This window comes from Pygoscelis adeliae, unplaced genomic scaffold (genome assembly GCF_000699105.1).
Source record: "Pygoscelis adeliae isolate BGI_AS28 unplaced genomic scaffold, ASM69910v1 Scaffold108, whole genome shotgun sequence".
In the NCBI taxonomy this organism is placed as follows: Eukaryota; Metazoa; Chordata; class Aves; order Sphenisciformes; family Spheniscidae; genus Pygoscelis; species Pygoscelis adeliae.
In genome coordinates this window covers 7,988,985-8,009,388 of record NW_008825498.1, presented here as the reverse complement: position 1 = coordinate 8,009,388, position 20,404 = coordinate 7,988,985, and the positions used below count along the sequence as shown (strand labels likewise).

Sequence of the window (20,404 nt, the reverse complement as noted above, 5' to 3'; positions counted from 1 at the left end):
AGGCACTCTCCTGCTGACCTGTGTTCCTTCTCCAGGCTCTGGGCATCTATTGCTGCCACTGGCATCAAACTGGTAGGAGTGGGATGGATTGAGGTTCTCCTCACCCAGGAACTTTAAAGCCCTCTTCGCCAGCTTGGCAAGCCTATGACCAAAGATGTTCTTCCCCTTCTCTGACAGATGGACCCCGTCAGCCCCCAGTAGACCAGTTTCCTCAAAGCAAGTCCCATGGTCTAAGTAGCCGAACCCCTGGCTGTGGCACCAGTGCTGTAACCATTTTTTGATTCACCAGATTCGACTGGTGAATCAACAAGTTGATTCAAACTCCTTCCCTTTGACCTGGAGGACTGATGAAAAAAAAACTACCTCCAGACTCCGTTACCGCTGCTCCCAGGGCTCTGTAATCCTTCCTGATACTCCTCAGACTGCTCCTGGCTGTATGCCTGGCTGGTGCCCACATGAAACAACAGCAGCAGGTAACAGTCAGTGGACTGTACGAGGCCCTGTCTCTCGGTGACATCCCTGATACAAGCCCCGGGTAAGCACACATTCCCTTCTGTAGGCTACTGTTGCAGGCTGACAGAGCTTTATCAGCAGTAAGTACTTTCAGCCTATTGCAGGATCTAATGGAGAGAAGGACTCTTCTCAATTCACCCGTAGCTGGAAGCAGATTATGTGCCAACCAGCTAACCTCTGATCTGGCTAGTAACACCATGGGGGGAAGACTGAGATACTAAGGGGAAGGGAGAAGAGCAAAATTAAAGTAGTTTGGTTTTTTGGTTTTGTTTTGCTTTTTCACAGTCGGAGTAAAAAATTTTTGCTACCACGAAATACTTTAAGGGTTAAAATAAAGAGAAAATGCTTTTACTGAAGGAATATTGCTCTGACCAAGTCTTACTTTCTCGATTTGTGAAAGCAAATAAAGCATAAGCAGCAAATTTAAAAAAAAAAATCCCTCTCCCCAACAAGTTTATATTTGGGCCTCAAATGAAACAATCACTTCACATCTTTTATCATAGCTTTCTGATTACCTACCATTCCAATGCATTTTCTTAAGATACTCCAGATGCTGAAGTCATTTCTAGAAAACATCGGAGATGGCAAGCTTGTTCTGCAGAAAGGAACAGGGAAGAAAGTGGAAGTAAGAAAAGTTTTCCATTACTAACCATGACTAAGAAACCCAAATACTCTTTTTTGAAAGTAACAGTTTTCCAATTTTTAAATTAAAAACCAAGGGGGAACAACAGTGCTACTTGTTTTACCTGCATAGAAACCTCAATTTCTCCAAAAGCAGAACTAGAACCATTCCCTTCATTTTGCGTAAGAACAGTGGAAGAGAATTTCTACGTCAGTTATCAGAACAGTGTTTTCACAATGGCACCGTTAAGATATTTAGTTGAGTCTTTGTGAGAAAAAGTAAGTTCTTTCCGAGTAGGTACATAGGTACGTCCACTACATCTGAACAGATTTGAGGGTTAAACAGTGGGGGGTTTTTTTTGCTAGTCACCTGTATACTGACAATGAAGGGCCATGACATTTATTGCCTGTATTAAAATCAGCCCTCAGGAACAACAGAAAAAGCAGCATCATTAAAGAACAGAAAACATAGCAGCCTATTCTACAGGGTGCTGACGTATCCTGAAGCAAGTCTTAAACATGTTTTCAAGACCATTTAGTCTGTGTAATACAGCCTGTATTTCTCAGGTTTACAAGAAATCAGGTACAGATTTTGTTCAGTTTTCTTACTGCTGCTGACCAGCTCAATTATTACTCCAATTTACCTATAGAAAAGCATAAATATAGGTCAAAGCCCTTTGTCCACAGCAACACTAAAATTCGTATTTGGATCATGAACCTATTACCAATGAGAAAAATCCTCAATAGATAAGAAGTATCTACAGCTCACTCAAACTGCATAAACTATTTGAGTTTCAAAGTTTCCTTAACTCTGTCTAAATGATCATGTTGCCCTCCTAACCAAGAAGATCTTGTCTCCCCTCAAAGTAGCTAAAGCGATATCTTTTTAGAGAGTGTGGACAGGCTGTAGCTGCCTCCTCCACCCCACTTTTCTGATAAACAGAAACATTGCCAAGAGAAAAAATAAAATAAAATATCTATTCAGGTTAAGTTGTCAGTTTCAGTAGCCCTACCAGCTGTGTCACCTCACAGTTATCTGTTACTGAAACACCTTTACCAGGGTTGATGTTTCAGTTTTCAGAAAGAACAAAACCAAAAAATGCTCCTTAAAATACAACAAGCCCCATCCAATCAAAAACCTAGTCATACGCCTGAACTCCTTATGGTACCAAACTATGTTTTGTTAGCAAGTAGCAAACAGCCTAACTGATTTTACTCAGTTCCCACGCAGGGGATCAGTGGGTAGGAGGATTTATTTTAATTGACCAACATGATATCACTCACTCCCTATTCTGATTTTCTACTGATACAAAAATATTTCGTGAAACAGATAATCTTGAATATTATTAAGTATAAAATACTTCTGTGGGTGCTTTGATACAAATCTCCAGGAGAGGACAGTGTCCACCAAGTATTCAGTCTTATCTTTGTTTATAGTGTTCACTTTTCTGTGCATTCTTCAATGAAGGCAGTTAGCAGAGCGGGCATTTGTGTTTAAGTAAGCCCTTCCGCATGTAAAACACATTCTAGTTTGCTGAAGTATACACAGGGATTGCTTTCCTTACATAGCAAAACCTACATTTTCATTAAAGTTAACCTGTCCATCCATTAAATTTGTTTAACTACTTGAAAGTTGACATTCAGTTTCAGCCATTCATCCGTATTTCTTACATACATCAGCCAAACCTGATATGGGAGTCAGTTCTTTTCTCCATATAACACACACATACTGAAGAAACAAAGCAGTTTTAAGCCACCAAGAAAGATCCCAGGGACAAGTAAGGACATGTGGAAAAATGACAGGCAGCCAAGACGTGAGGCCTACTAACCTTGACACACTCCCTGTGATTACGGGAAAAGTTTGTGAATGCAAAAAATTTCCTTCCAGATGTCGATTTTAGAAACAACTCAGGAAGTTAATTTTAGCTTTAAGTGACAAAAACATCTGCTGGAATTTCTGTGCAGTAGAACAGATAAGATGCATTTAAGATCATTCACTTAAACAAAAACACTTGTTGGAAGCATTATCTATAGTAGATCAGCTACTACAGGAATCTTGTGGGGAAGAAGATATATTGTGTGAAAAAGGCACGTTTAGCTTGCTCTTCATGTAAACTTGATCAAATAACCTCCTGGCTCCCAAAAAGCCAAACACAAACATGTTTGCATTCTGAAAGGCCCCCAATGCGGGCACCAAAGGGAAAGCTGACTACAAAAACTCAGCAATAAGAGGGAAACAGCAGCGATAAAATGGATGTTAAATGTTGGCAGGTATTACAGAACATTTTTGTGCAAGGGTTGGTGTCCACTCTCAAATCAACCTAAACTACAAGAAGTCACATCACCCACATTCTTTCAAACACTCTATAAGCAATCAGTAGGATGCAAACTACATTTAAAAAATCAGAACAAGACAGAAGATTATTAAGTGGCACTGGCTTCACCTATCTATATACGTACATCTCAACACTTTTAATTCCTTGGAACTAACAGATTTATTCCTACATCTCCAAAACCACCGCCCCCCATCAAAAACCAACCTCCACCTCCCTGTGCAAAACACTCACCACTCAAATAAGGGAGGCAGATTAGAACTCAGGTTTCTAGATGTAAGTAAGAAATAGTCTTATTTATACTGACTGCTAAACAGTGTTAGGTACTCTCAACCCAAATGCAGCCGCAGATCCTCTATTCATCTGAGGAACTACAGGAAGGTATCAAGATTTTATGCAAAAGAAAATAATCCGGTCTATTCTAAGTGACTTGTTTCCATGTGGTTAACACAAATGGAAGTTAAACAAAAAAGTTATAGCAAACCCAAGGGTGTAAGGATGGAATTAAGTGCTGTCAAAACGTTCTGCCCCCCTCGCTTTGCACAGCATCAAGAAGTTAAGGTTTCTGCTCTGGAAAGTACACAGGTGGCATCACAGACGATGCATATTTGACCACATGCCCTCTAACGAGCCCCAAAACCAAAAGAGGCACAAACTGGAGCCAGCAGCTCCATGTAGGTAACAGTTCTGAAGTCAGAACTGCAATCAGACATGGCAAACAGATCCCGTACCAGGCCAAACATTGCTGCCACCAAGAGCCTCAGAAACAAGGCTAGAAACACCACACAACTCCCATCCCCTGAGAAGGTTCTCTTAGAGGTAAGATTTAGATTGGCTGAGCTCTGGGGAGAAACTGTTCGCATCAATATATTTGTGGACAAATCCCAATGTGTCACCAAGGTGCCAGGTAAAAAAGCTTGACATTATAGAGCACACTCTAGGTTGAGCTGTAGCCATTTAGTCACATAAAATATGACCACACATTCTCATCTATATGCAAAACAGATGTGTCCACTTTTCTTTAGCAGTAAATTATTAGCCAGCCAATTTATGCACTCATTTTACTCCAACATCCTATACTCTCTTTACTACTAAGAGACATGCAACTCAGAGAAACAACTTACGCAGAGGTACTTGTTTATTACTCTTCATTCCCCCTTATAAGACTAGCAGATCTTAAATGCTCCTCCAGTCACTTGCTCCCTACAGTTCTGACAACATACTGCAGCGTTACAGAAACTTGCCAAGTTATTTCTTTTCTATAGTAAACAGAAGATCAATTCCTGTTAAAACTCTTCAAGACAACGCATGTCTACATGCATCATCATTTTCATGTAGGTAATGAATTGCCTCCTTCCTCCTCATTGTTTCCAAGGCAATGAATGCAAGCCAGATGTCCACCCTCACCTAGTGCTTCCCCCCCACCCCTGAACTTCCTGCTCCAATTAGGAAAGGCTCTTAGCCAAGGCCATAAATACCACCCTTGCTAACAGCACAAGAGCACAGAGCAACATGCTTAGTCAGCTGCTTTATGATACCTTCCCAAACCACCCCGTTACTCCACCCAAGCCCTCATTTGCCTTACTCTTTGCCTAGTATGGGAGGGATATACACGCAGAGGTTGAACCTTGAAACATCAGATCTCTGACATTACCACATACTCCAACAGTCACTGCAATTTAACTATTTAAGATACTACCAAGTAATTAAAGCATATCTTGCTTGCTTCTCTAAAATTAAATACGAATTTCCTGTTTTTACAGAAATCTGGCGTCCCCGTCATCATTCTGCACATTCAAAACACTTCCAAAGTAGTCTTTTTGAAACACACTGAAGTCTGGCTTGATCTGTGGCACAAACATTACATTGCCCCTTCACTGAAACTCGAGAATAGTGGTGTCTATTACATCTCATTAACTCCAGACCTATTGTCCTCCTTTATCAGCAAGGAAACAAACAAAAATGGATCATTTGACAACACAAAATAAGCACATAAAACATAGATGAGACTTTTAGAATAATACTCCCTTTGTTCACATTTGAGTTTCTGATGCCAGGCTAGCAATATTTTTCATTCATTCCTGATACCAATAGAAGGATCAAATGACTGGAAATTAAAGAGGCAATAGGAGTCATAGGTCATTAAAGATACATGAAGGAATTAAAATCCACATAATTTCAATAAGATCTATTAAAAAAACCCAAGTGTGTCCATTTTTACATAGCACATTGTATTTTATTTTTACTTACTCGGATTTGATCACCAAAAAGCAAGATGCAAATGAGCATACTAGCCTTGGAAAAATATTCTTTATAAAATCATAGCACAATCAACTACTTGTCAATCATCCCTAACAAAAGTTTTAAAAGTTTTCACAGCTTTTCAGAGATTCCCGTGGTCTTCTACTCACCATTAATGCTTATTATAATACCTTAAGAACAGGCAACATCCTACCTGTGTTTTTTGATTCCGTTAGACAGCGACTCCCCACTGCCACAAACCTTTTCTTCAGGCATGCTTGAAGTTATCGTATCTTTTGAATCCATGCTGTCCTCTAACGAGTAGGCTGTTGTTGTTTCAAACCCACTTAATGATTTTTCAGATTCTGAATCTGCAAAAGAGCAGGTGCATGTCAATGAATCTACAGCCTGTGCTAGACTTCAGTCACTAACAGACCTTCCCTCTTTGTACAAAACTGAAACTTAAGTAGGCTACTGTGTCCTGATGACAGGATCCATTTGGTAAGTAACTAGTACTGCCACAGACCGCTGCAGCTCTGTATCTAGATATAGACTAAAGAGATTGCGAGATAAGCACGAACACAGTAGATTACAAAATTCTCTATCAAACAGAGCCAAAATCTGACATTTTTATTAAATTGAAGCTACTACAACTTGCTTAGGACAAGCGCCAGTATCATGTACATGCCAGTATCTTACTTAACTAAATACCAGTTACCTCAACAGTCAAGTATTGACTCCTCCTATACAAGATTCCAGTTTGGTCTAAATTCTTAGACACTCGGTGCTGTTCAGGAACCGTAACTTCCCAACTTACTGAACAAGTGTCAAAGAATAGAAGGAGGTATCGTATGCAGTGGATTACATTAGCCATGTAAGTCCCATCAAAGTCTAAATGATAAGCTCACCAAACAATAAGATAAACTTTGTACTCTGGAAGGTAGGTTAATAGTACAATCCACATCACACCTAAAACTAAAAACAACATCAACGACACCACCTTATTTCCAACCAGCGTTTTGGTCAGGTAATGCTTGACCAACTCTGGAGAAGAGACAGTCTTGCCCCAAATCACAAAGTAAAAATTTCCTGGCAAAAGGCTGTATTTTTGTTTCGTGTTTTTCTTTCAAACTTGACAAGATTGTCAAAAGATTATCCAGCTGCAAGTTCCAAGAAGCAAGGGAACAGCTCAAGACAAGTAAAGATGCACCAATTTCTATCCCATTTGGGAAATCATTTAACAGAAACCAGGTACAACACTGAATGGTAAACAGCTTAATGCAAGCCTCACCGCTTCCGAAAAAAGCGAACCCAAACTGTAGTACACACCATTCCTGCTTTTTCCTGCTAGGTACTTCCTTCAGCATATGCTACTGATCTTGGCTGCAAATACCCAGAGAAAAAATTGCAAGATTAGTCATTCTCTCACACACTGATTCTAATTCAAAACTAGTAATCAAAACCTGCTGAAGTAGTAGTCCATCAGAATATCTCAGTCACAGCTGTCCATTGCCAGGTGCTTTCTTGTTTTCTCTTAAAAAATGATGCCAGTAGCTTCTCCAGAACATGTAAATTATATGTTGCTTTGGTGAAGGGGACAGTGACAAGAGGACCTTCTACTACCTCCAGATTACAGAAGGGTCAAGAACAGGACAAAATCCTGATGAGTGAATAGGCTGTGCCACAATGTCTCCATCTTCTCTAGAGAGACAGTGAGATCTAGAAGCATAAAGGAGATCTTTGCTTTCATTAAAAGCATCCATCCCTATCCTCATCAAGACAGTACTGAAATTAAGCCAGTTGCTAGGGAATGAAGAGAACTGCCAGCTGGTGCTGAGGATATGTTAAAAAAGTGGACTGGCACTCCAGAGAATCTTCTCACAAGTTTCCCCAAATTTGTCAGTCTAGTTCTGTGCCAAATTATCATATAACATATCAAAGTATTAGTTTGGTGGGTACTATATATAACCAGTAGGATAAGTAGAAGCATTTTTACTTGTGGACAAGTGCAATACATAAAATACAGATTTCTCCAGAGATCATAAGCCCAGGTAGTCAGGAAAACACTGTTGTGTATGCAAATATCACAGAGGAAGACACACTCTAGCAGTGTAACGCAACTTGGGCCTCAGCATCCTGACCACATGACGAGCTATAAATCCCTTCAAGATAAGTATTCCACCTCTCTATTGAAAGAGCTGCTCAACTGTGCCAGCAGCTATCATGACAAAAAAGGCATGAAGCAAACCCTGTAACATAAAGCAAAGAGGCTGCCTCCTGTAAGGCTCCTTTCTTCTTCTGTACCATCCTGGACTGTCTTGTTTTCAGACAAGACTCACAACACATAATTCCCTCAATTTGAGTTTCTGCAACAGACCTAGGACTCCAGAGGCGGGAAGGGAAGAACAGGCAAGCTTCACCAGAACTGCTGACCACTCTCTGATACGCTTCTCAGTATAACAAGGATTTTTCAACACTACCCATAATCAGTTCTCCTAATGCTGGTCTTACAGTGCCGAGAGACAATTATGCTGGACTGAGCTCAGCACCTGCAAACCTCTCCAAGAGCTGTAGACACTGACCAGCCAGCCTCCTCCAGGGCACGTGTCTTAATACAACAAGAGCATGCTAGACAATGAAGAGCAGTAGAAGAATGAAACAAGACACTGTTGTGAGAAATTGCTCTCTAGAGACATCTCTCCCATTTTTCTGAGAAACGGCTCTCATTGAGAAAGTATGTCTACAACAGCTCCTGCCAAAGATATCAATCTCCAATCCCTAAACCTCAGCTACCTCCTTTGACACAATGAGCTTAACAAGCTGTGAGAGTTTGTTAGGTGTCAGAGTGAACAAGCCTAGTATTATATTGCGAGCACAGATCAATAGGCAACTCAAACTGAGCTTTTCCCTGTGTACTTGCAGCTAACCCTTTTCTGAATTAAGATTTGCATACTCCCCCGTCACTGCAAAAAAAGACTTATATTCACAAGTTGCTACAGAGCAGCTGTCAAACAGATGACTAGGAGAAAATGAGATTTTTTTTTTCTATTGAACTTAAGGGGGTGTGGGCTGAGGAGGGGGGAGAAGGAATAAGAGTCCCTGTTCAGAAGCCAAAATTTTTAAGTGATCTTTGAGACAAGACTAGGCTGACTAGGAAGCACTCCAGCTCATGAAACTGAAGTGTCAGGCTAACAGTAGAAACACCAGCTACATTTTGCAAGAGTGGGAGAGCAAGGGGAAACAGCAGAAGCAATGACAGAAACTTAACTCAAGGGAAGTTCATCTCCTATTGCAACAACTGGTAAGTCTTCAGTTCCAGACAGAAAAGTTTGGCCAATGTATTTGATTAATAAATACACCTGAGAAAGGTAGTGTTTAACCACTGGCAAGGTTGGGTTTTAATTCTGACCAGGTGTTTCCCGTCCCTCTCTGAGATACTTAAATTTATTCTTTTAACTATACTCAAGGCAAGAAGTCCACAGGCAGCAGTGCTCTCGCAGAGGTTGTGGAGTATTTTTGGTATGCGTTCAAAAAAAAAAGCCACTTGACAAACTACCCTAAATGTGGAAGGAAAGGCAGTAAGTTTCTATGCTTTTCGTACAATTTTTACTTTTAAGTGAGCTGATAACTGGAGACAAACTAGGAAGTGAGCAAAAGCGACAGAACTAGTCTATTACTTCTTGTACCATTTAGGAGCATTATTTATAAACACAGCGCCCATTAGTGGTACATAACAGTTCAAGCTGTACTATGACAGGTTAGCTTTAGTATAATCTAAATATTCCTGTAGCTAAATAACTGCTTTTATAGTAAGATTGCATCTATGTAATACCATCAATACCCCCCTCAACACACACAAAAGCTGTGTTTGCAGAAAACCCCCACCTCTCAGATAAAACCTGTTAAAGAGAAAAATCAGGACAGTTCTAAGCTCTTCCCAAATTGGGTGTGTAATTTACATATAATCAGGGAATCTTATCTGCAAGGCAAAAATCAAGTACCTTCACCCTTCAATTCTTGACCTGCTTAGCCATTTTTTGGCATTGTGGATGGACTCTGAATTTGTATTCCGTTCTCATATGCTTCCTGAGGTCTGTGTACTTAACCAAAGCTAGTAAGTTCTCCAGCTCTCTAGGAGATGCCATCGGTCTTAGTAAATTTTGCTACTTGTTTAGTGCTTCTTCCCTTCCCCAATGCCCCCTGCCTCCGCCCCACCCCGCTTTAAACATAGAAGAAGAGTTTGACACGTTAAGCATTCAGTCCTGAAACCGAGAGCTCCGGCACTCCACATGCTATCGAGTTTAATTACACATTTCCACCACGCCCATGATGAGACACCGGGAAGACTGTTAACTGCCCTATGGCTGTCAGAGTTCAGATTAATAATACCCTTAACTTTGCCGTTCTTAACACTGGATACCATGCTTCGGTAACACAAGTAACTCCCATTTCCTGTAGGTTCTTCCTTTCACGTTCAGTGTCTACTGCTCTCCCATTGCAGGGATTTATGAGTCACCGCAACAGTCAGAAAGCATTGATAACAGCATACCACTTAAAAATAAAAAGAGGAGAGACTTCAGCAAATAAACTACCACTTCAGTAAGCAATCTTACCATATTAAAAACATCTTCCTCACCCCAGTTTTGGAAAAGAAAGAGGATATTTCTGTAATTGCACCCACAATTTCTACAAACAGAACTACACAACACAGACTTATCAGTGACCAATTTAGTCTATGCCAACATTAGCAGGTAGCATGGCTCAGATGGAGCAGATTTGCAAGCCAAACAGATGGTGCTGAGGACTTGACGTTTGAACTAGATACATTCCTGGTGGTGTTCTCTTCAGATTAGCTCTACTCTCCTACCGTGGACTGAGTGTCCAATAGCAACCAGACTGTATCTTCTGATTCAGCTTCATTCAGGAGTCTGGTTCATGCAATCAGATTGCTCTACAGTGTGAATCAGAGCATGGTAAATGGGGACAGGTAGCTGCTGTTGTAAACATGCTTTCTAATACACTTCTTGTTCAAAAACCTGTTTGAAAAGTCTTGCATTGCTCTGAATTGTCACAGCTAGTGATACTTCCATTGAGAGTAAACAAGCAGAAGTGTCTAATACGCAGACAATATTCTTTTAAAAAACAAAACAAAAAGCAGCAGTGGCTTCTTCTTTCAACCTGTCAAGTCAAAGCTAACGATTCTTCAGCTCGAAGTGCAAGCCTAGTTATGCAATACTCTCACTTCTAAACTCACTCCTATGGTGGAGATTTAAAAATTCAGAGAACTGTAACTAGGAAAAAGATAGTATCCTAATAGAAAAAATACTCTCAAAGTAGTGGCATTTTTCCAATGACAGACATTATAACTTGTCACATCACTGTTAAAATACATCGGTGTTTGCTCAATCTCCTATACAGCCTAGTAAGATAATTCATGAATATCTATTTATCCAAAATCAATACCATTTAACTTAATAAAATACTATCAGACTGCAAATCAGGTTTAGCAAAAGCTTTGAAGACAAAGTCCTAGTAGTTTAGATTTCTGGAGATACAAATTTTTAGCTTCTGACAATTAGGCCTAGTCACTGCTCTCTGTTATGAAAACATTTATGATCATATCCCCTGTCTTGTTAGCCCAAAGAAAGAAGACCCACATTCCCAAACTGAGCCAGTGTTGTATATCCCCAGCTCCTCTGCTCTCACTGTATTCCTGTCATACAGAGACAAGAAGCCTTCTAGTTGAGATTCCACAGACATGGCAGAAAAGCAAGAGGGTTAGAAAGTATTACCAGGATCCCAGTGATTAGCAAAAAACCCCACCCCAAACCACACCCACAAAAAACTAATTCCTTTTGTGCTTACAGTGAAAGTCATAACATGCATCCAGCTGTCAGGAAAATGTGTGACATTTCCCTTTCACTAGACCCCTCCCCAAAAAAATATCAGACTGCTCTTCCCCCAAACACGTGCCTCCAGAGACAGAGAGGACCCTAATCACTGCAAAGCACTGAATGTGAACAACCTAGAGAAGAGAATCTAACACAAGTCTGATGAAGTTGAAAGTCAAGAAAGTGAGTCTGTCCTGGAAAATTATTTAAATTGCAATCAAGATGAATTATGTCAAGTAACTTCACCCAAAGGAGAGAGAATTGACATATATGTTTTTATATGTGTGTACAGTTATGTATGCGTGTGTGTATATATATATACACGCTCAGCAAGTTTCACAGTTATACAAATCCACTCGATGTGATTTGTTTGCAGCTTCAAGTGACAAAACCACCATCCCTCCCAGCTAGAGAGGACGCTTTGGACACTTTTGTTCAAGAAGATTTAGAGATTGCGTTAGTTATGGGATGTATAGACTAACAGCTCTTTAAAGCTGAGTATTCTCTCACATAGGCGAAGCGAGCCTGGCTGGAGAGACTACATTCCAGTAGCACCAGATAAACAACTATTCTCTGCTTTGTTGTGACAAGCAAAAGAGCCTGAGGCCTTTCAGCAGAATTGTTCTTTTAGCTCTGGTTGAAGAACCTGTTTCTAGTGTTCCTCAATCTCTTCTCCTTGAAGGCTCGATAAATTTCTTACTGTGCCAAGCAGCAAAGTCTGCTGTTGATCCGCGGTGTTCCTGTGCTAGTGCTATACTTGAGCATAGACTCCACTCTGCCTGTTTTTATTCTCTGCTTAAGTTGCGCACTGCAGAACGCCTATCAAGGAGTCTGGGAACACTGGTTTTCTCATCTGTCAGAAGCATCAGACAGTTCAGCTCGCAGAAAAAGTAACCCCATACTCGCTCATGAAGTATACCATCACAACCTAATTATCTGCTACAGTTCGACTATGCTCACCCTCAAGCTTTTCCAGATCCTTCATATTTGTAGACAGCTGTGCACTGCAGGATCACCCAGTTAGAGCTATTATTGAGCTGCACTATGTACAGCCTCTCTATACAAATGCATGTTGTAATCATCTTATGCTGTTGAGAGTTCTCCAAAATCACTATTTGCATGTTCTGCACATGAAAATATGAAAGATACTAAGCTGAAGGCAGACAGGGAAAGAAAAGATATTTCAGAAATGCACGCAGGATTTTGATTCATCCTTTACTTCCACCTGTGACACTGAAGGTATACAAAAGTAAAATAGAACAAGCCTTTCTTAACCTCATTATCCCTCAAAACTAGGGATTTTTATGGACTGATCTTAACAACAAAACAAATGAAAAAACTATATACCACCATGGAAAAAGCAAGTCAGAAGGCTACCAGATACAGTTACATCTCCTAAAATAGGAGTCTTAAGTTTTGCTATTTTAAAAAAGGGCGTAGACACCCAGGCAATCAGACCTTTCATGACTGCCCTGTGGTTTTGTAACTTTTTGTCATGCTAAGGTGAAACAATACAATTCTACAGGTGAACTCAGGCAAATTTTTAGAGGCCCGCTCATAAAACACATGAAGCACTCTCCTAAAATTAGTGCCACGTTAGAAAGGCAGAGATTTCACTTAAAGTGAGGCCGTTCCCACCCCCTCATCCCCCCCAACACATTCACCACACACGTGCTGGCTACACACTCACATTCTGGACATCATTACTTACCTGAAACAGCATCATAGAACTGCTCTTCACTGATGATGCTAAGAGGTGGAGATCCCTTAACCAGGGACTGCTCTAGTTCATGGTGTTCAGTAGCTAGCGTCTCTAATGCTTCTGACAAGATCTTGTTTTTCTCCTGCTCATGCTCCAGTTTCAAATTCCTCACCTATAAGTAGATACATGTATGAATAAAATCTCACCTCTCCGAAGAATGTGTAGCTGGAAGCTAATCAGAAAATAGACTCTAATAAATAAATAACTGACAAACAGCTGGAACTGAAACCACATGGATTAATGAGAATATTACAGTATTTTTGTGATGACAATGAGGTTGTTACTCAGCATTTTCAGTAGTTGAGAAATCTGACAAATAAGATCTGACAGTATAAACCACAATTCCACAAGTGAATTCGAGCCAGATAACTATACCTTAAAACTGAGGGGAAATACTTACAACTCTGCTTGGATGACCTTAACTATGGAGTTAGTGATCAGTTTCTACATGCACCAAGCTCCTTGTACTAGTCTGCTCTAATTTGGGCCAAGCAGCATCATCTAAATTGAATTACAGAGCAAATGTGAATGTCAGCTACAAATAACTGCAACTGAAGTATGAGCTGAAAACATTTAACCCTGAGGATTACAGAAGGAGGTTAAAAAAGATTCCTCTACTAACTGATTTAACATCGATATAAACAGCCCTCCCTCCCCACTCCCAAAACAGTTTACAGATGAGCTAGAAGCTAACAAAAAAAAAAAAAGAAGCCCAGCCACCAGATGGTGGACCTTTTTTTTAAGCCCACACATGCAATCAGCTCCAGAGAGGATGATGTTATCCACGTTTTGAGTCCAGGACTAGTAACAGGAGAGCAACATGTCCTTCCTATTTCCTCCTTGGTTTTTTGCTGGTGCTTTCCCGCCTCCTCTTTCTGCCAGGGGAGGGGAGAGGGCTGTAGCTGAAGGCTCAGGAAGGGCCTCTTCTCCCAGCCCAGCAAGGCTTCAATGTGCGGCTTCTCCTTCAGTCCCTAAACCCTTGACTCTTTTCCTTTCTCCCTTCCAGTCCCTTTTTAAAAGCATCCCCAACCCCTGCCTTGTCCTCTAGTTTACTCTCAAAGGTCAGTTTACAACGCTAATTCCCCCTCCACTAAGAACATGACAATTAATCTCTTGGAACAGTTACAGGGACAACTTACACACTTTCCTAAGCAACTTACACATATACCAACATTACCTTTTTGTATCTAATTTAAGAACTGTTCACGTGTCCCATCTGCTTACATGTTACATTAAAACTTTATTTTGGAGGCTTCAGCCCCCTCAGTTATAACAACCACTCTAATAGTGGATTCAGAGTCGGGCACAAATGAGAGGGTGCAAATTTAGAGGCTAGAAAGGAGATATTAAAACAGATTTGCCACTTCCAGAGAAGAGTTTGTATGCTGGCAGTAACATATCCTCTGCAGGTAGATTTATGGAAGGAATTTTCACCCCCTAGCTGTGCCTAATACTAAATCAACTGGTTTGGATGCCAGGCTCTGAGAGTAAAGGGGCAATCCAATTAAACGATAATTAAAAAAGTATAAAATTGGGTTGCTAATTGAAAGCAATAAAACCACTAAGTCACTTACTGTCTAATAGTTTTACCCTGAACAAAATGAAAGAAGTCTGGACTAGTTATTGTCACTTTCATTTAAAGTTCACTCTGACAGTATCAACGAAGCCCATTATTGCAATGTTTCATACAAATCGGACATGCCACTGCAAAAGATCTGTTATTAAGCAGTTTCTGCAAGGGTTACATTTTGTACACTATCAAACAGTTAAGGAACTGCCCATTTAGAGAAACAGCATCGGTATTTCACTCTCCTGAGAGAGGGAGGGTGGAGGACTGAAGATATAATGGTATTTTTCATTCTTATTAAACAGCAAAGTAAAACCAGTTACCAAAATGGTATTTGCAATTTTTTTTTGCAGTATTGAACTAGATGCCTTTATGCTCTAATGTTTTGTTTTGATAAATAATTTGAGTGATTTAAATCTTTACCTAAAACTTAAGTTTCAGTGTTATTTAACAGCAAATTGAAAGAAAATAAAAATATATCTGACAAAACCCAGATGAACTTTTTTTTGCATCCTCTAAAAGCACGGTAGTGTGACTAAACAAGCAACAACAGATATAGGCTTAAGACATCATGCCTCCCCCAAAAGAGTATTTTATTGACTTTAAGGTTCCTCTGCCCTATCATAACACAGAGCTATTCAGAATTGCAGAAGGTGTACTAGAAATAAATTCCCTTTTTGGAAAATAAATAGCCAGCTTTACAGTAAGGTTCACTTTTCTGTGTACTTCCAGGCTTCCTAGCTGCCAAACCCCTACTAGTACAGCAATTACACATTACGAGCATGCAGCAAAAAGCAGCTTTTCATCTGGTACATAAGCAGCACAACGCTAGCCAGAAGCTAAGGAAAAAAGAAAACATGTTTAAGTCTGTTGCTTGTAACCTTTGGGATGTTCATTCACATCTGAATGAACTGGTTTTAAAGCAACCTTAATTCAGTACTTGGGGACTGAAGATGAAAGTCCAATATAAAACTTCTGTCAACAGTACTGAGCTTGTGGGATGGACACACACATTCAGAGAGCCGAGAGGTGGCTCTACAAACCTCTACAGCCTAGTACTCAGTGAAGGGTAAGAGTTTACACCAGCAGCTCTTTGAAGGTAGTGGTCTGGAAATACTGTCTGTAACTATACTGCGTCCTTAAGCACCAAAACAGTTCTATGGTGTCAATATGAGAACTAATAAAAAAAAAAAGTTCTACTACCATTATTTGACTGATTTGACCTGTAGAAAAGCAATGCTTGCAGAGATAGAGCTAGTACAACCTTCATGTACTCTACTTAAAAATACACGTATCACTGGAGAAATAACCTTGTTTGAAATAAGCATTCTGTTTGTTTTTTAAACACAAAGCAGCTTTAAGCAATATCACCATTTTGTCACCTTGTCTTTTATTATTGACGAGATACATCTCCTAAAACCTTCTTGCACTAATTTGACTGTAAAGGCAGGATGTTTTTTTTCCAGAACCACACACTCCATTCTTCAAAGCTTAACAAGAAATATGCAGGCAGATTGGCACTATTTTCAAAGCATAAGTTTATTGAACAACATAACTGACCAACTAAGTGACAGGTTTTCCCAAAAGGAAAGTAGTATATTGCTGTTATGCATAATTTTGCCACACTATTTTTCATTCACAAGACTTGGCCAACAATTAAGTTCTGAGGTGAATTATTCCATCTTCCTGGCGACTCCACCACCATTTTTGGAGATGACACTTCAGCTTTATCCCTTTTCCCCAAAGTTTTTTCTTCCCCATCCTATCTTTCTTCAGTGTCCCGACACAAAACCGAAAGATTACAGGAACCTCCAGCCTAGTTTTAAAAATGCTTATTAACACAAAACCTTTAGGATCTATGCATAAAGCAGGAAGACGAGAATAAAACAAAGAAAACACCCACTTTCAGAAGCATACGCATTTCAGTCTATTAAACTGGACATAGACCAACTTTTTTCAGAGGAATATCATCCAAGTACCACACTATTTTACACAGTGATGCAAATATTTATATAAGGTAGTAAATACCACACCAAAATGATGCAGGTATCAATGTATACACAGCTCTGGAAATCCAGTCTGAGCATACCCAGGAAAATATCAGAAGAGGCATTTTATTGACAGCCTGCGTAAGGCACAGCTTGTGATACAGCCGTGGTTTCTGCACCTTTAGTAGTGGTGCCTGAGCTGAGAAAGAGACAGATGGCAATTCACATCATACCGGGTTCAGCTCCTCATCCTCCAGCTATGGAACGGCTGTCATCTTTTTGATCCCTGTCGCTGGTCCCCGCAATGCCAGTGCCACCATCAGCGTTATAAGCTTTCCACTGAGCTTCACAGGGACAGCGGCACAGAGCGCTCTAGCGAGCCCGGCATGAGGCCAGCTGAGTTCCCAACATTCAACTGGTCAGGCTTCCTACCTTACCCTTGTCAGGAGCTATACTGCACAAGAGCAATTACAGTTATCAATAAAGTTGGGCTTGTGCTTGCACTGTTACACAATGACAGTTAAGATCAGTCTTGTTTTCATCTCTAGAAAGAATATTATTATAGTGATACTTCAGATTTATAATTGCTGATGGAAACCATCTAGCTTTGTCTCACAGAAGTAAACAATCACTCAATCATTAACTTTACAGCTATAGACACAGCTATAACCTGATACACTGACACAGAACCACCAAGACTTCAGCATCTAGGTCAGTGCAATTTTTTTTTTTTTTAAATACTTCTCCAGCTGAAGAGGTTTGATATCCAAGTTCTGGTAACCAGTTTTACTTCTCATTTAACTGAATAGGTATCTGCTTCCAACAGCTTCCCATAAGTATTTGAGTCCTTCAGGCTGTAAGCACTGAATTGTGAGTTTAAATACTAGAATTGAGTTATTTTAGCACAGACCTCTATTTATTTTATTTTTTAAAAGGAAAGCAACAAGCTATTTGCAGACACTTCTATTGTCTTTCCATGCTATTAGAAATCCTGCTAAGCGCAAGAGCATGGTTTAAAAGTTAACTCCTTCACTGTGTATTACTAGCAGAAAGTTCACATGCCTATTCCAAAATATCGAAAAGCTTATCTGTGTGTAACAAACACCAGTCCCATTCCTTTCTGTACCCTCAGCTTCCATGAGGTAGGTGGGAGACTAGTAACATGCACCAAACCACTATTTTTTTTTTCTTTTTTTTCTTTTTTAAAGCCTGAAGTCTTGAACTATATCGGCGCAGCCTGTAACCAAGGCTTCTCTGTCATCTTGAAGACATCTCAGTACAATACACAAAATACTTGCTTTGTTTGGGGCTGGATGCTTTTAATTTAAATTAATGCCCAACAACAGGGGCACTTTTGTGGAGGAGGAAAGGGTCACACCACTGTATGCCCAGCTAATAAATGATTATCTCAGCAACATGCTATTGCAGCTGCGAGTAAATCCTAAAAAACAACACACAACAAGCAAGGCATAGAACAAACACCTCAACAATATGTAGGACTACCTGCCTTTAACATTAGAATAGTAAATTAAAAGACAGCATACCTTAACTCTAGGTTCTCCTGGACTGAGAGGGAGAAAAGACACTTCACAACACTGCAGTGTCATTTAGTTGAATTTTACTTTCAAAAGCACTCAACTTCAGTGTTGGGAATAAGAATGCCCAAAATATGCAGACTTTCGAGTTGTGTAGGAAGGAAGAACTACCTCTTTCACATAGCAACCACCAGGGGATCTGAAGCCAGACTCTGCTGGAGTGCCAGTACGCTCCGTACCAATTCTGCTCTGCAGTAAGCTGAGTGCAGGAAAGCAGCCTACAACACTGCCTCACCAATGCTTCTGACTACTCAGAAGTGGCGTTTTGGTTTTCAAAATGAATGGCTTTGTCCAACTGCCACAGAAATTCCATCCTCCCAAAAATGTCACCGCTTATGGGACATTTGCCAAAGCACAGACGCAAGGTGCAAGATTTCCATAGCGAGCTAAGGGCTAGTCTAACACCTGGCTGGAAATGAACATGTAACCACGGAATTAGAAAAATGCTGCTATAGTAGAACTGACAGTTTTCTGTGGACATCTCCTGACATTAAGAAATGTAATCCTGCTTTCTGATATGCAGTAAATGCCAATCAAACCTGCCATTTGTTTCACACTACATCTATTTATGCAAAACTGGTGGTTTCCAGGGTCAGCTAGTCCAACAGGACATACTATCCTGAAAGACACAACACAGAGCTTTGTAAGTTCTAACACATTACACTATGGAAAACTACTCACAGGAAGCACTGGGAATCCAAAGCGAGGATTCTTTCCCTTCTTCTGTGATCTTCATACCAAACAAAAACCCCTACCAAAAATCCCGAGGCTAACAGTGCAAATCACAACCTCAATGCAGGCAATTTGATATATACACTGTTTGTCTATTCTAACAGACAAGCTCACACAGTTGCAATTTTGCTCTTAGTACAATACAGTCCCTATTGCTAGTGCCTCCTTGTATAAGCCAGTTCTTTGTGATGACCAGTTTAAACTAGTGCTGAGTAAATCTGTTATTCTTTTACATTTAATGTAGAATGAGAACTACATAGTTTCAAGAAGAGTCAGGTCTGCCTCCATATCTTGAACAAAACCTGCCTTTTCACTTCTTCATGGAAGAAACAAAGACTTTGAATATCTTCCTCAAGGCATCTCTGTTTAGAAATGGAACAGTTCTATGTATTTTGTTAGCTAACTTTGAAGCATGCTGCTGCAACGCTAAATCTACAGGATATGCTTCTATGAAAAAGCGCTTTTAGATTTTCTGCTACCTAGAGTAGGACTAAGTTGTTGCTTAAGCTGCTACTGAAATGAAAACTGAAACCAGTTGCTCATAGTTCTCATAGCTTTAACCCCATTTGAGCTTCAACAGAAGTGCGCACGCCTGCAGGGCTATGACCTTATTGGCATCACAGAGACATGGTGGGATGGCTCCTATGATTGGAGTGTTGGGATGGAGGGATACAGGCTCTTTAGGAAGGACAGGCAGGGGAGATGAGGAGGGGCTGTCGCTCTCTGTGTCAATAACCAGCTGGAGTGCATGGAGCTCTGCCTGGGGAGGGATGAGGAGCCGACCGAGAGCTTATGCTCAGGATTAAAGGGAAGGCAGGGACAGGTGACATTACAGTAGGGGTCTGCTACAGGCCACCTGACCAGGAAGACTGAGTGGAGGAGGCCCTCTATAGACAGATAGGAGCAGCCTCACGCTCACAAGCCCTGGTCCTCATGGGGGACTTCAGCCACCCCAAAACCTGTTGGAGGGACAACATGGCAGGGCATAAGCAATCCGAGAGGCTCCTGGAATGTGTCGATGATAACTTCCTTCTCCAAGTCATAGAGGAGCCAGCGAGGAGAGGTGCTATGCTGGACCTTGTTCTCACCAACAAGGACGGGCTGGTGGGGAATGTGAAGCTCAAGGGCAGCCCTGGCTGCAGTGACCACGAAATGGGGGGG

At 40.6% G+C, this 20,404-nt stretch overlaps 1 protein-coding gene across 2 annotated transcripts in view; it reads right to left on the bottom strand.

Moving 5' to 3' along the window:
- OSBPL1A (oxysterol binding protein-like 1A) overlaps positions 1-20,404 on the bottom strand; it is an 82,321-nt gene that overhangs the window by 17,171 nt on the left and 44,746 nt on the right. For both annotated transcript variants that reach the window (XM_009331443.1, XM_009331442.1), the window contains exons 16-18: positions 13,311-13,473; positions 5,923-6,079; positions 1,033-1,108 (exon numbers count right to left, since the gene is read on the bottom strand). In XM_009331443.1, the coding sequence (XP_009329718.1) occupies positions 1,033-1,108; positions 5,923-6,079; positions 13,311-13,473 (396 nt within the window). The remainder of the gene's footprint in view (positions 1-1,032; positions 1,109-5,922; positions 6,080-13,310; positions 13,474-20,404) is intronic.